The sequence below is a fragment of the Phoca vitulina genome, unplaced genomic scaffold (genome assembly GCF_004348235.1).
Source record: "Phoca vitulina isolate PV1807 unplaced genomic scaffold, GSC_HSeal_1.0 scaffold8, whole genome shotgun sequence".
NCBI lineage: Eukaryota > Metazoa > Chordata > Mammalia > Carnivora > Phocidae > Phoca > Phoca vitulina.
In genome coordinates this window covers 49475986-49492560 of record NW_022589711.1, presented here as the reverse complement: position 1 = coordinate 49492560, position 16575 = coordinate 49475986, and the positions used below count along the sequence as shown (strand labels likewise).

The window sequence follows — 16575 nt, the reverse complement described above, 5'->3', positions numbered from 1 at the left end:
GCATTTCTCAGACCCCCTCTTCCCCAGACTGTCATAACCTATTTGAGTCTCGTTCATATGCAAGGTACCTGCTGCTCTGATGGGCTGGGAGAAGCTGCCTTTCAGTGTCGCCCGCTTGCCATGAGCGTCATCGTGCGACAGCCTGCGCGGCGGTCTTTACGCTTCTGCCAAGCCCCAACTATGAGCTGAGGTTCTCATCTTTTCAAAGCCACTCAGTGTTGCTCCTGCCGAAGCTCTGGCAATGTCCCGGTGTGCCCAGAGCTTCCACCTCAGTCCTCAGCACACGTTCCCCCTGGAATCCAACAACTGCCTTACGTGTGGAAAGCACGCAGCTTCCTTCTCCTTCCTAACCTGTCATCTGGGGACTGAGCAACCCAGCCTCATGCTCTGAGGAAGATGGGGTTCGACAGAAGAGGGGCAGATCACTGAGAACTCCGATAGGATTTCCTGGGTTTAGCTAAAACAGCCATCAGTCAGTCAACTGTGAATATTGATGGAGAGCCTCGAATGTGCCAGAAACTGTGCTAAGAATAGGATGGTGGTGGGGGAAAGAGGGAGCACCTCTGTTTCCACTGTTCCGTGCCTTCTACACAGGGGGCTCGCCACTAGACCGGCACTCCTGGCCTCTTGCTCCCCACCACACACACTAACACCTCCCTTAAGGTAGGAGGAGAAACTGAGCTGATGCGTGAGTCTGGAAGGCATGCCTGCCCTGGCCCCCTCCTCTACTTCTACTTCGCCCTTCATCCTCTCCTCTCCCTTCCCCTTCTTTCTCCCCTCCTCCCCTCTCCCCTCCCCCCTTCTGGAATTACCTGTGGAGAGCCTGCCCACCCCTGCAGGGAGGCCAGTGGCTGTCCAGGGCTGTCTGTCCCTCCAGAAGTCTGTCTGATTCTTGTGTTTCAGGTTAGCAGGCTGCCTGTCCCCAGTCTCTCTATCATTTCCAACTTAGGCCAGAAATAGGAATGGCATTTATGGGGTTCCTGCCGACCTCAGCAGATGAAGAAGGGAAGTGATGTCCTGCCCTCATGGAGATTATGTTCTAGTAGGGAGAGGAAGACTGCAAATAAATAAAAGGATGGTTATTTTCTCAAACATGCAGAGCACACTCCCACCTGCAGCCTTCCCACACACAGCTCTAGCTAGAGCTCTCTCTCTTCTAGATGTCCAAAACTCCATACTCTCACTTCCCTCCGTCCCTGCTCAAATGTCACCTCATCAGTGGGGCCTTCCCTGACCACCTCGACCCGCCAACTGCCCCTCCCTGGACACATACACTTCTTATGTCCTTACCCTGCTTTGCCTGCTCTAAACTTCTCACAATCTGACTTGCTCTACCTGTACTTGTTTATCTGTTTAAAGTCTCCCTCATGCCCCACAACCCTAGACTGTAAGCTCCACGAGAGCAGAAACTTGGTTCCATTCCCCCTATTCACAGGCACAGAGTAAGCGCTCATCTGTTGAACGAATGAAGGAACGAACAAATGAATATGTGCTACAAATAAGCTGATGGGAGAGAGGATGAGGGCCCAGGTGGGGGCTGCTTTAGAAAAGGGGTTCAGGGAAGGCCTTTCGGAGTGGCTACCATCTGAGTGATCACACAACGAGAGCATGAGAAACACCACGAAGAAGCAGTACTGGGCACCCCTGGGGTGGGGGAGCCCCGCCAGGCCTCTGCAGGGGGGGCTGGCCACCCCAAATAGGAGAGAGGAGGGAACCACAGGTCATGTCAGGTGAGCGATGCCAGGTGCTCCAGGGCCTGCTCGCTGTGTTGATTTCCCCAGAAGTCAGCACGGTGGGGCCATGCTGTGAGCCCGGATCCATGAGTGACTCGGCAGCACTGGGCTGAGCATGCCACAGAACGGTGGTGTCAAATCCTTGCTGCTATGCGGGAGGTGGGGCGTGTCTGATCCTCATTTACAGACGAGGCTTCGGAGGCCCTGAGCGACAAGGTGGAGGACCCACGGTTGCCCAGCTAGTAACTGGCCAACCGCATTTGAAACTCAGAGCTGTCTCACTCCCTCAGGCCATCTCATGCCCAACCCACGCACCGCATTTTTGCAGCAAGACAGGATGAACATGAGCGTGACGCTCAGCAGTGTGGGTCTCTGGATGGCAGGGGCTGTGCCGGACCCACGTCTGTGTCCCCTGTAGCTGTGAATCCAGGGCCCCACATACAGCAGGTGCTTGGTCAGGCCCAGGGTGGGTTCCTAAGGGGTGGGGCAGGGATGGCTGGTCGTCTACCCCAAAACCTGCTCTCCTCTCCTTTCTGATTAACAGAACTCCTATTTTTAGCAGAGGACTCTTTTTTTTTATTCTTCCCCCATCCTGCTACAACACAGACATGATGGCTAAAGCTGTACCAGCCAGCCTGGCCCACAAGGACAAGGGTCACTCCCTAGGGAGAGTGACACGGGCAGCTGCAAGGAGCCTAGCACCCTCATGACTTCGGGAAGCCCCCATGGCACCAGGAATGCCTACCTCTGGACTTCCATTTGGATGAGAAATAAAGCTCAATCTTGCATAAGCCACCACAATTTGGGGTTTCCATGGCATATTCTATCAAACCTGATAGAGCAAGGAAGGCTGGTGAAAAAGATAAGTCTCGACGTACGTTTTAGAAGTGTAGGATTCCTCTTGACAAACAGAATGAGGCAACAGATGGCTCAGAAGCAGAGCAAGCAAAACCCCATGAGAAGGGACAGCTTGGGATGACAAGTGAGCCGGAGTCAGGAGGTCCTGAGTGGAAGTGGTATCGTAAAAGCAGTATTTCTTTTTTTTTTTTTTTTAAAGATTTTTATTTATTTATTTGACAGAGAGAGAGAGAGATAGAGCAGGAACACAAGCAGGGGGAGTGGGAGAGGGAGAAGCAGGCCTCCCGCCGAGCGGGGAGCCCGATGCGGGGCTCGATCCCAGGACCCCGGGATCATGACCTGAGCTGAAGGCAGTTGCTTAACCGACAGAGCCACCCAGGCACCCGTAAAAGCAGTATTTCTGCAAGATGGACGTAGCAGCCTTTCCCAGGCCAGCAGAACCAGGAGCGCCTGGAGGACAAAGAGCAGTGCAGCCAAATGCTTCCTGACTGCCCACTGCGTGCCAGGCACCATGCTCCCAGCCAAGGCTGCACAGACAGGATGGCTGAACTGGGTCTGGAAGGTCGGCAGAAGAGCCCCCCGCGCTCCTGTGTCCCCTCAGGGCAGTGAACCCCCCCACCTGCCTCTGCAGCTCCATACAAATTCAGATTCCCAGGTCCCAAGGCGGGGGCGGGGCCCAGGACTCTGAACATTTAATAAGTGTACCCGCGGGATTCTGATGCAGTGAGACCCTGGGCCTATTTATACAGGCTAGCAGCCCCTAACCTGATGCCTGGAACACAGCAGGTCTGGATGCTTATTATTTGGACGCTTATATACGTGAAGAAATAATAGACTTCTGTACTGTTAGGAGACAAACCAGTAGATTTCAAAAGATTTTCAATAATAATGAAAACAAGATTTTTCTGGTGAAGTGAATGGTTTTTTAGCTAATATTTAATTAGTCAAAATATAATCTGAGGTCACTAATAATGTTCTGTGATCTACTTCTGCAACCCGTTCAGCTAAAAGGTATTTCAGTTTCACTTGAAAATGGCCTTAGAAGAGACCTCTGGGTGTGTGCCTTCCTCGCCCCCAAGCTGTCCTCACACACTTCAAGGCAACTCTTCTCCTGGGAGTCAACTGTCCTTATTACCTGACCTTATAAGACAGAAGTGCTCCTTAAAGAAGAAACATGGTATATGATGATTTCACTCATATGTGGAATTTAAGAAACAAAACAGATGAACATAGGATAAGGGAAAGAACAGTAAAATAAGATAAAAATGGAGGGGGAGGCAAATCATGGGAGACTCAACTATAGAGAACAAACTGAGGGTTGCTGGAGGCGAGGTGGGTGGGGCATGGGGTAATTGGAGAATGGGCAACACTGGGTGTCATGTAAGTAATGAATCCCTAAATTCTACTCCTGAAACCAATACTACACTATATGTTAACTAACTTGAATTTAAATAAAATCTCGTAAGAAAAACAAAGAAGAAACAGGGTAGAAAGGGAAAAACACTGACCTAGGACATGGGTCTAGTCCTAGCCAGGTCAGTAACTCCCCAAGTGGCCTTGGGCAAGTCTCTTCACCCATTGTGCTATATGCTCTTGAAGGTCCCTTCCAGCCCTGATGCAACCAGGGTGAGAATTTCTACAGTTTCCTTCTTCCTAATTAATACCGAAAGATTAATTGTTCGTATAAAATGCACTCCCATATGGAAGGCATGATGTTCAGTGCTGGGGATACAACATTTAAGAGAAGTCAGGGTCCATGCCCTTTGTCTTCCTTGTCTTGAAAGGTAGACAAATATTTCATTCAATAATTATATAATTACAACAGTGATAAATGTCACTTGGTGCTATGGGAGTGTGTAATGGCGCTCAGGAAAGGTTTGCCAAGGAAACAACATTGACACTGAGACCTGAGAGCAGAGCTAAGGATGGGGGTCGGGGTAAGGAGCCACTGGAGGCAGAGGGAGAAGCATGTGTGAAGTGATGCCAGAAAAAGCATTCCTTTCAGGAATATTCCAAAGCTGAGGGAGAATCAAATGACCAATAAAATGAAGCCAACCTTTGAGTACCATATATTTAAAGAAAAAAAGAGCACCTTTTATCAAAAACAGAGAACAGACTCAAAATCTGACCTCGAAACTAACAGGAACGATTTTATGCCGAAACTGATAAACTCTTCTCCGACCGCAGCCTTCCAGCTACAAAGCCCCCAGACCCTCATTGGCCACGCCTCAGCACAGGTGCTGTCAATTCCCTCAGGTTGTCCACAGCTGCTTCCAGGCCTTGGTGACCTCTGGCTGTCCGAACCGAGCACGGCAGAGGGAGGGAGCATGAAACACAGACACCGCGATGGGGACCTGGCCCTGAGGCCAAGATTGCTGGTGCTGACTCTGTGCCGGGCATCATGCACGGGCACGGGAGATAAGACTCGATATGTTCCTAGCACCAGGGGACACCAGGGAGGAGGAGGGAGAGGAAGACGTGCCTTTCAGATGGGGTTTCCCTGGAAGGCTCCAAAGAGGGGATGGAATCTGCAGATGGCCGAGACCTGGAGATGGAGAGAGAAAGAGTATCCTGACAGCAGCTAGAAAGCCCCGAGTGCACAAGAAGTTGTGGCTGGAGCTTGAGAGAAAGGGATGGGTAGAGATCTGGCCCGAGTTGCTATCTCTGACTCCATGAAGTGAGAAAATGACAATGCTGGTCTTCAGGGTAGAGACCCAGTCAAATCCCAGCTCTGCCCAGAATGGCCCTTTGATCAAGGGCCCTTGGTTTTCTCCCTTGGACCAGTACAGAGTTTCTCAAGCATTAGAGTCCTAGGGATCACCCAGGACAGGCTGCCAGGTCTCACCTTGAGATTCCAGTTAGGTAAACTGGGATGGGCCCCAGGCTGAAAAACCCCAGGTCAGACAGTGGGTCAAGGACTTGGATTCTTGGCCTCCTATAGCATGAAGTCCAGGCCCCGGGGCCCTTCCCTGACTATGGTGGGTGCTCCGGACAGGCTTACTTGTTCTGGGCAGGAGACAGATCTTATGTGCTATGGGGAGAAGCGGGAATGGAAAGCAGTGGAAGGCTGGGCATGGACTGTCCCCAAGTCTAGGGACATTCCAGGGAAGGTGAAAACTAAGTAAAGAGTGGCCAAGGGCCCAGGAGGGAAGGAAGGACATCCTAGGCAGAGAGTACATCTTGTGTAAAGGCACATTCAGCACAATCAAGATCTAAGGTGCACATAGGAGGACGAGAAGCAAGGCTGGACAGGAGGGCCAGGCCCACAACACAGACAGACCTCCTCGAAGTTGGGACTTGAGCTGTCACAGACCCCTGAACCCTGCAGGATCTTGGCAGCAGCTCCCCTTGTCACTGGGCGCAAACACATGGGACATTACTCTTATCTCACTACCCCTTCCCCCACCATCAGTCTCCATCCTTTAAGATCACCTACTAATCCTATCAAAAAATCAAACCTTGGATCCCCTCTGTTCAACTATTAGGTCAAAATGAGGCTAGCAACTTGACTGAAGCAATTAACACTAAGCCAGGAAACTAACCTCTGACAAGCAGAGCCAGGAGATCATGGGAGATGATGGAGAGAGATGGGATTTGAGCTGCCACGGAGGCAGGTTGGTCCAGCCTGGGACAAGGTGTCTAGCTCTGCTGTGCTCTCCCCAGATCTTATCTGTACCTCTTAGAGCTTTCCCTTCCTCCGTTGGAGGAACCGGTGGCTTCCCTAAATGGGTTCATGACCCTTGAGAGTGGGGAAGAAGTCGCAGAAAGGGGATGAGGTGGTTCACACTGTATGGGTTTGGGCTTAGCCAGTTCTGACTGAAATATGAGAGATGTCACTGCAACTTCGATTCACGCGACCTCACTAAGACCCTGTCCAGCAGACCCTGCATAGAACGACTACTGCCCTCAAACGATCTGTTCCAACCTCAAAAGTCAAAGACTGGGGAGAATAAAAAGCACGGACTGCGAAGGCCAGCAGAGAGGGGGCGAGCCAATTCTCGGGGGAGAGGGGTAGGCAAACGGGTCAGGGTAGTCAGTTGACACCCGGCAGCACTCCTGCACTCAGCGGTGTCCAGTGTCCAGCACTCCTGGACACGCCCCCCGGACGCTGCCTCCAGCATAGGGCGAACGCAGGTTTCGGGCAAAGCTGGGGCAATGTTGGAGGGGGGGCGGGGAGCGACAAACGTATGGGGTGGGCCATCCGCCGGGAGCCCCGAGCCGCAGCCCCGCTCACCTTGCACTTGAAGCCGGCGGCTGGCGGCAAAAGCTCTCGCAGCAGGGCCTTGGCCACCTCGCGGCTGGCCTCCTCGCTCACGAAGTGCAGGTTAAGCACCTCGTGCGCCTCGAACTTAGCGAGGCGCAGCAGGGAGCTGAGCGCGACGCGGGCCTTGGCCTGCAGCGCGGCGTTGTGTTCCGCCTTGGTGAACATCATCAGCAGGTGATAGTCCACCGGCCCGGGCCCGCCGCCCTCTAGGCTCTTGGCCTTGGCGCCCGGGGCCGGCGCCACGGAGCTCCGCGCCACCTCCGGCACGGGCGGCGAGGGCACGGCGGGGACCCCGGCGCGGGCCTCCTTCAGCCTCTTGGTGGCGCTGGAGAAGGTCTCCCGGCCCGAGCCGAGGTAGTAGAAAGCACAGACGGCCAGCGCCGCGGCCAGCAGCAGCGCGCAGTAGTGGGAGCGCACAGCGCCCAGGCGCGCCATGGCCCGAGCGCATGAGGACCCGCCTCGCCGACCCATGCACCACGGACCCGCAGACAGCGCAGCCGGGGAGCTGCAGCGGAGACCAGCACCCCGGCAGCCACTTAGTAGCCCAGGCGGCGGGCAGCGGCCATGGCGGGGGCGGGGCCGCGCTGCCCGGAGCCAATCCGCGGGCGCTGATGCGCGGAGAGGCGGGGCCAGGGCTGCCCGGCAGCCGCTGGGTCCTAGATTTAGAGGGATTCGAGACGGGAAGGAGCTAGCGGCGGGTGAGGACTCAGACTTCGAGAAAGCCAGCGGGGCTGTAAGGTCTGTTAAAACTGGCCTTCCTAAATGCCCAGCCCCAGACGCTAGAAATCGAAGCTGAGCCTTGAAAGGTATAGAGGCGCCCCAACGCAGGATCTTCGGTTAGCAAAAACACTGAACTGGACGCACAAAACGGGAAAAGTTTTATCTCTATACCTTTCTCCCCCAAATGTTTGGAGGCTTGAAGTCCTCTCCCCGCCGACTCCCTTCACACCTGGGAGACTAGCTGAGGCTAGGGAATTTAAACTAACAAGCTCCTTCCTCATTCACGGTAAATGAGGAATGCCACCTAAGGTGGAAATGGCCGGCCCAGCGCACGGGCACTTGAGGCCGCCATGTAAAGGATGTGGCCAGCAGGGGGACCCCACTGCCCACGACTTTGGGATAGTTTCCAGAGCCCCAGGGGAGTAAGGGCCGGAGACTCTTGTTTCTTTTTTTAACAGACTGACACTTTAAAAGAGCCTTAAGATGTACCAAGTCGTTTTTCAATTTTAACTGAGGCACACTGAGGTAACTTGCCCAAGGTCACACAGTTGCAGTTTTGACCTTAGACAGCTGGACACTTGACAACTACATAAAAACTCATTAACTTCAGTCTAAGGACTGATGATAATACTATAGCTTTTAAACATGTACAAATGATCTGCATGCTTGAAGGACACGGAGGTGAAAATGCACGGGCAAATGCACATACGAATTATCACTCAGCAGTTTATTGTGCCATGCCCTTATTGGTCAAAGTGACTGGTACCCAGAACCACAATTCATCTCATTTTTAACTCTTTTCAATTGGACTAACGCTTTTCTGAAAAAACATTGGTCCTCTGAAGTGGGCTGAGCAACAAGATCAACACATACTAATTACCTTGGGGTGGGGGGTGAGGATAACCCAATAGCTCAATTAACTCACTCGAGTGATAGGCTCTTACTTTAATTCACTTAATCCTTACAACCCTAAGTAGAGTTATTATCTGCACTTTACAATTGAGGAAACAGATTTAGAGTAGTATATTGCCCAAATCTAGTTGGCTAGTAATAGAGCGAGATCTCAACCCAAGTCTTCCTGCTTCCAATGCCCAAGCTTTTAGCCAAGATTCACACTGAAAGCAGTATTTTGAGCCCTGAGTTGTGTGTATTTAACCACAACCTTCAGCAGACACTGGTTACAAGAGCAAGCTCTCCAAGTTAATCTAGCACTACAAATTATTAGACTTCAGACAGGTTCCTTAAACTGAGCTGCAATTACACCCATTTGGAAAACAGGGCTAATACTAGTACCTAAGCCTCATAGGATTATAAGACAATACATAAAAAGCAGTTAGAACTGTGCCTAACACTTAGCAAACAATATAAACTATGCTAGAAACACCAAACTCTACAAGGCTAAATATCCAACAAGTACCAAATTATAGCGACCATAGCTTTTCTAGGGTAATTACAAATATCAAACTACAAATCTCCATTAAGACTTTATTATATGCTCCACAGAATCCCCACAGCAGTGTGCTACAGCTATATTATTACATTCTGATTGTTGTTCACTAATAAGAGAAAAATAATTCTGGAATTGTGCCCTTCATCTTCACCATCAATAATGTGGTTTTTCCTTCTGCCACTTATTCTAGAATTTATTCCATTATTTTATTTTTCAGACCTTTACAAGATCACTACTCCTGGAATTTATGGATAAAAAATGAATTAACAAGATAATTTAAATTTTACATAGAAAGGAAAATACTCGAGACTCTCTCCATGTTTTCTTCATTCCCAATTCTTTGACCATAAAGATAAATTAATGTTGCAGCTTCCTGAAATATACCGCTGGCTGGAAACTGAAATAGGAGTTGAATGAAGGTGGCTAGTCATTTATTCAATAGATAACATAGTGACTACTGCATATCAAGCACAGTAGCGCCTGAGGATTACAGCAGTGGAAAAAAAAAAAAAAAAAAAACAAATCTCTGCCCTCATACAGCTTATATTCTAGCCGGGGAAATAGACAAGAAAAGGTATGTAGTATGTCAGATGGTGACAGGTTTTCCTCAGCTCAAAATAGAGATAGCTGGGTGTATAATAATAACATGGCTAAATAGACAAAGAACTTTGGTAAGCACAGTAACTCTTTCAGTTCTAACTTTGGTCAATTTCTCAGACTTCTGACCAGAGATTAGAGGTAATTGGCTTTTCCATCTGTAATGTTGGATAGATTATCAGATTTTTATCATATTGACTAGTACCCAATATTGTCAAGGATAGAGAGAGACACTTTCCTCTACAGCAGATGGAGGGAGGGTACTTTTCTGGAGGGCACTCTGGCAATACTAAAATCTTTCTGGCCCCTAAGAGAACTCTCCATTCTCTCCTATCCTGATGAATGTTTCTCCCCAAGGCAGTGGTTCTCAGATTTTGTTGGCATTGGAAACACCTGGGGAGCTTGGTAAAAACAGAGAATCAGGTTCATCTTCAATGAGCCTAAGCCTCAATAGTGAATCTTTTACAGACCAAAGTTTCTAAAGCACTGCCTTAGATCTTCACACAGCCAAACTCTCCTTCTGCGTCAAACCTTGACTTAGATGTCACTGCCCTGATGAGTGGTCTCTGAACACCAACCCATCCAGTGTCCAGGTGAGGCACTATCCTCCAACAATCCCATGAGGGCCACCTATAAACTATTCAGTCCCATCTTTCTCCATTGCAAGAAGGCAAGATCTCACGAAAAATAGGAAGTACATCTTTTTTCTTTTTTACCATAATATCCCCAATACCTGACTCATTGAAATGAGACTCAAAAATATATCCACCCATTGTGAATCAGCATTTTTACTTCTAGGAATTCATCCTGAGGAAATAATTAAGAATGTATGCAAATGTTTAGCCATAAGGATAAAGCAGAGCTAGTTTTATGATAGCAAGAATTTAGAATCAAAAGTTCACCAATAAAGTGGTTAAACAAAAATAATGATGCTGTCATTAAAAGTGATGTATTCACAAACTGCAAGTGGAAACATTTAAAATAGAGACTCGAGAGACCTATTAGCCAACTGCAATGAATGGAACTTCTATGAATTCTAATTTGAAGAATCTATTTTTAAAAAGCACATCTGATATAATCGGGACAATCTGAATACTGAATATATAGTTTTATAGTTTAAGGAAATGAGATATTGTGATTGGCTTTTTTCTTTTAGAGATACATACTGAATGATTTGTTAGTAAAGTGTCTGAGATTTGATTCAAAATAAAATCTGGGGAAGAGAAAAAAATGGGTGGGAGTATTGATAAAACAATGTTAGCCATGAGCTACCAGCTATTGAAATTATTCTATTTTGTTTATGTTTGAAATTTTCCATAATAAAGACTTTTTAAAATCCTCCCCAAAGTGATGTACACTGAAGGACTTAGAAATCTGTTCCCTATTTATTAAGTGAAAGAAGCAGATAACAAAACAGTATGATCCCATTGTATATCAACCAAAATACACACACCCAAAGTTCTAGAAAGATATATACCGAGAAAGTTTCCCCCTCAATACTATTCGACAAAATTTCCTACAATAATGGACATGTTCTACAATCTGTCCTGTTCAAAACAGTAGTCCCTAGGCACATGTGGCTGCGCTCTTAAAATGTAGCAGTGTGACAGAAGAATTCAACTTTTAATTTTGTCTAATTTTAATTAATTTCAATAGCTACATGTGGCTAGTAGAGACCATATTGGGAGCACAGGCAGATGATGGAATTATGGATAATTATCTTTTTTACTTGTTGTTAAAACATTTTCCTACAATGAAAAAGCATCGTTTTGCAATAGGAAAAAGTAGGTTGTTCATTTTCATTTAAAAAATTTACTGACTTGGTGTGAGTTCTCTTCTTCACAGAACTATTCTGAAAATGAAATGAAGTGGAATAAAGCAAGTCACATAGAAAAGTTTTATGTGTCTGCTTTTAATTAACTTAAAAGGCAAAAAAAAAAGCTGGTGATTCACTTCCAGATCTGTTCTTTCAACCCTCCATTCCTTAGATCTCAATTCATATAGAAACATGTTTTTGTTTATTTACTAAAAGGATTGAGTGTGAACGTGTTGCCTAGATGGGGAACTTCAACAGATGTCAATCATTATGGAAAATAATTAGGGCTAGCCCCCATTCCCGCAACAAAAGAAAAAAAAAAAAGCCTTTGTCATTTTTAGCTAATAAATGCATACAGCTCTGTGATCAGGAAGAAAATACTTAAAAGATGAAAATGGATTTCCTGATTGAAGCAATCAGCAAAGAGAATCAACTGGATCAATGTGACAGAGCTGGAAAGGAACAGAAGATCTTAAACATGACAGTTCTTAACAGACATGTCTGCAGTTGTAGTTCACAATAAAGTGCAAGTCTGAGCATAAGAGAACTATGCCAGAGGTGAGATTTTTATTGACTTATCATAATTTTTCAGCATACAAAGTATTTAATCAAGTATAATATTTACAATTCTTACATAATGTACATTTTAGAATAACTATAAAGATAATGTACTTTGCTCCATTTACAATGACAAACTACAGTAAAACTACATTCATGAATTAGATACAAATCCTCTACATACTAATAAAAAGTAAATGGAGTGTTGGTTATACATTCTTTAAAATATGCCTTTTCACAGGTAGCAAGAAATATTACATGTAATAAGTCTTTATGACTGGAATGATTCAGAAATACCACAAAGCACAAGTAAACACATATAGAAAAGTAGCTCATCATTTCGAAAAGTTAACCTTTAGCCTTTGTGTAAAATAAATGGTGCCAGCAATCTTTATAATGTAGCAAGCTTTCCCTGTTTAAAATTAACACCCAAGGCAGGGGGTTGTTGAGGAAAAATAAGAAAATCTTAAAACATAAGATAGGGAAAAGACCAATGCAGAGAAAATATTATTTAATCAAATCTTATTTCCCTCCCCTTATTATTTCATTTTAAGTGGATAAGTTTATGTAATTGGGAAAGGATGTCTACAAAACTATGTTTATAGATGTCAGGATTCAGCCAAACTGAATCCAAGGCCCTTTTAGTTACCTTTCATTTGGAAGCACCAAGAATTTGATAAGTATATGGTAAATTAAAATCACCTTACCATGTTTCGCTCTCATTAATATTTGTTACTACAAAAATGTAATATTTCCTACAATTTAATGTCTTTAAATCCTAATCTATTCCTTCAAGGTAATTTTATATCCAGGTTCTCCAAAATATTTGGGGTCTTCATTATGAAAACACAAGGAAAGCTGGCAGTCATTATCAGATTTTGCTACTTTACAATGATTTCAAAACATTTCATGATACAAGTAAAGTGCCTCTGACTAGTAGTCAGTCAGACAGGGGTTCTGGTGTCAGCTACCCTACCAACCAGCACATCAATGACTCCCCTCTATAAACCAAGAGGAGCAGCCCAGGATCAAAGAAAAGAAATGCTGGCATTCTTAGATTAATATCGCAGAAGTCGTACTGTCAGAATCAGGTGAGATAAAGTAATGTCAAAGTACACTGTGAGCAGAACTGTACACAAAAGGATGTTGTTATAGTTTCACAATGTTTTACCCACTCATTTTATTTGTGAGGAGCTCTGAATCCAAAAAGGGCAGTGACTACTAAGTCAGTGCTCTTTCCACTATATCATGAAGGTGGAAGTCATTTTGGACATAATAATTCTATAAAAATACATCATTTTTCCTGCTCCTGTCCATGATCAAAAGTGCTATCAAACAGAAAAGTTAATATGACAATGTAAGAGTGCTATGGGAATGTGTTCTTATTCAAAATGAGTAGTAAATTTAGTCTTAAATACAATTTGGTTTATTGTCACCATACTTTACAATGTGTAAAGTTGTATTTTTTAAAATACTGCCCAACACATCACAAACTTAAGTTGTCCAGACTGTGAAGGTGTAATTTTTTTTCAAAATTATAGTATATATTCCAAATTAAATTATATGTTTCAGAAAGTAAACATCAAAGCTCATTAAAATATACAGTGAAGACCAGTAAAAATTAGGTAAACACTGTAATGTACTGAATCCCTGGAAATTTCTGAATTTCTAAGGATTGTACCAAAGGTAATTTTTAAAAACCTTAGAAATCTTAAACATAAAAGTGTTACAAGGAAACACTGCAAATAACTACTCAATTATCTTTAGTCTAGTTCTAGTGTAAGACTGCATTTTATGAGCTCTTCATAGTACTGCTATTCTTATTTTGATGTTAATCTAGCTTTTAAGTTACTGTGCTAGTGACAATAAGCTAATAGAATACTGATAACGAATCAGAAACTAATATAAGCAGATCAGTTAGGGAAAGAAAACAAAGGGCGATCACATTGACTTACGAAGCCCGAAAGTATGATTAACATTGTTGACACTATAATTTCTCATAATGCATTGAGAATAATTCACAGCATAATAAAACTCAGATTTGTTACATACTATATAAAAGCTATTAGTTGACACAGCTAAATTCACCTTGGTAAGAGCCAATCTACTTTGTAACTACTTGTAACTATTAATTTACTTTAACGCCTTGCTATATTTACTGCATCATTTCTGCCAAATTTCATCCAAATTGGGTCACGGCATACTCAAGAAATCAAGCCACAGGAATGTATTTTTGTATTGCCAGGCTTCCTATACTGTTAAAGATTTAGTTTCTCTGAAGGTATTCAGAACCATGATAATCTTCAAATACATCTCTAACCATTAAATTTAAGTAGACACTAATTACTACCACATTAATAAAACTCATGACTCAAGCCACAGGAGGTAAGAGTGTCATAAGGAATTGCCTTCACAACCAGAGACCCCAGAGATGATCTGAAGCACCAATGGCTGGATCCCAAAGCAAAACTGTTCAGGCTTCCTCATTCCTCAGATAAAGGTTAGGAGCATTAGAAGTGAAGCCTATGATTAACAGAAATAGGCACTACAAAGGAAAAGTGAGCTTCTCTTTTTCTTTCTGTTCATTTTTAACATATTTCCTTATCCTTGAACTTCTTGGACAACTTCAAAGTACACTCTAATAAAAATGTTACAGACTAGACTTGTGCAAAGCCAGATGATCTGTGACTCTGAGGTGAGAAACAGAGATTTAATGTTCCTGTTACTGTTGCAATTAAAATACAGGCTTTGGAAGTTAATATTTTCTTAGAAATAACTATTAAATATATTTTATCCTTATCTAACATACACTGATTATTACTAAATAAGCATTATATGCACACAATTTGGCCAAATATGGAAACTTTTCTGTGACATGAATTTACTTCAGTCTAATTCCTGTTTAGACAAATCCTGATTTGACATGCAATCAGCTTATAAAACTCTAGTTACTGGAGGGAGGGATGTTAGAAAATTTTATTATCTACCAAATTAAATATAATTTTTCTACTTATTTGGTAATGCAAATTTTAGAAACTCTTATTTAGAAACTGAGTATCAATAATATCACTTCGACATAACTTGTAAAAGATTAAACTTAATTACTGACAATATTAGAAACCATAAGGCAAATTACTTATTTTGTACTCCTGACAAGATATGTCCATCAAAGATGGAATCAGACAAATTTATAGCATTTACGTGTAAATTAGTAGATCCATGTTTTGGAATTCAAGGGTCAGTGTTTCATGTAACCAACTACTAAAGATATATAGATAGTATAATTAAAAATACTGTACACTGTGTACAAAGTACACAGCATAGATGTTGAAAAAATTAAAAGCAATCTATCATTACGTAATTTAGTATAAACTAAGAAAAACATGAGGTTTTTCTTTTACAGAAATTTTTCTTTCACTCAATGCAATAGCAAAATTATCTTGAAAAGGAGAAATTTCAAATATAAAAATGCTCTACATTATTTTATAAATCAACTTATCCTTTAAAAGTTTTACAATCTGATAAAAGCATAATTTTTCAACATTCAAGTAACCTTTGAAACATAGTTTTATTACATCAATAAATTTGTCAAGGTTTTAGGAAACCAACCCAACAATGAAGGAAGGACTACAACTTCTATAAGTAAGGATTCTTTTGGTTATTTAAAAAAAAATCGTTAAGGGCTTCTTTTTGCTTCATAAAATGGAATAAATCTGAAAGACTGAGTTACGTCTACTTGTCCAGCCATTACACGTGTGTTAACATACATGCCAATAACCAGACATCTAAGGAGTATCACTACATTTATGAGCAAATGGAGGAAACATATTCTCTAGCTTGATAATGAAATTACATATTGTGTATATGATAGTTAGGATACTAGAAAACAAAACAAAACAAAACAACAACAAAAATATTTTTGAACCACCAAAAATCATTAGGGAAGCTAAAGAAAAGACATATTCTCCAGGCAGGCAGAACATCTGGCTCTCACTCTGATGCAGACATGCTTGACTGAATGATCCTGGGCATGATGCACAGAAAAAAAAAAATCAATGCTACCACCCATTGGCAAAAACAGAGATTTTGTCTAAACTCTTAGCATCTTATAACCTAGAGATGACCTAAGTCTAGATTTAACTTTATCTATTAAAAATAGCCCTTTAAACAGACTTTTTTTTTTTTTTTTTATAAAAGAGGTCCTAAAATAGGTTCCTCTCCCAACTACTAGAGCTCTATGTTTTAATTTATAAAAATATCAATGAACGGGTACCTTTTTTCCAAACCACTCAATACCTACTAAAATTAAGTAGAATTAAAGCAGTAAAAATTTGTGAGATTTCAGATGTACACATTAGGGGATCATTCAATTTAATATTTTCCCCTTCTTAAAAAAAACTCAGAATTTCTGTGAATCTTGCTGGAAACGATTTAGTTTCTCTGGATTATTGGATGCCATTTGGGAAAAATCACGAAAAATATCCTGGTAGGTTTCATCACCTGCATGAAAGTAAAACAAAGACGCTTTTAAAATGTATACAATGAAAGTATAAATAAACAACATTCATTTTTATGGCTA

At 43.3% G+C, this 16575-nt stretch overlaps 2 protein-coding genes across 14 annotated transcripts in view; both read right to left on the bottom strand.

Moving 5' to 3' along the window:
- Positions 1-7420, bottom strand: part of XXYLT1 (xyloside xylosyltransferase 1) — a 159751-nt gene extending 152331 nt beyond the window's left edge. Inside the window, exon 1 of the mRNA XM_032406880.1 lies at positions 6826-7420. Coding sequence (XP_032262771.1) covers positions 6826-7326 — 501 coding nt within the window. The 5' untranslated portion in view covers positions 7327-7420. The remainder of the gene's footprint in view (positions 1-6825) is intronic.
- Positions 7421-8270: 850 nt separating this feature from the next.
- The window catches only part of ACAP2 (ArfGAP with coiled-coil, ankyrin repeat and PH domains 2), a 137028-nt gene continuing 128723 nt past the window's right edge, over positions 8271-16575 (bottom strand). For 5 of the 13 annotated variants that reach the window (XM_032406867.1, XM_032406874.1, XM_032406870.1 and 2 more), the window contains one exon: positions 8286-16496. In XM_032406867.1, the coding sequence (XP_032262758.1) occupies positions 16396-16496 (101 nt within the window). In that variant the 3' untranslated portion in view covers positions 8286-16395. Of the gene's footprint in view, positions 16497-16575 lie in introns of all 13 variants that reach the window. The other 8 variants (XM_032406873.1, XM_032406876.1, XR_004299806.1 and 5 more) reach the window with 6 other exon arrangements.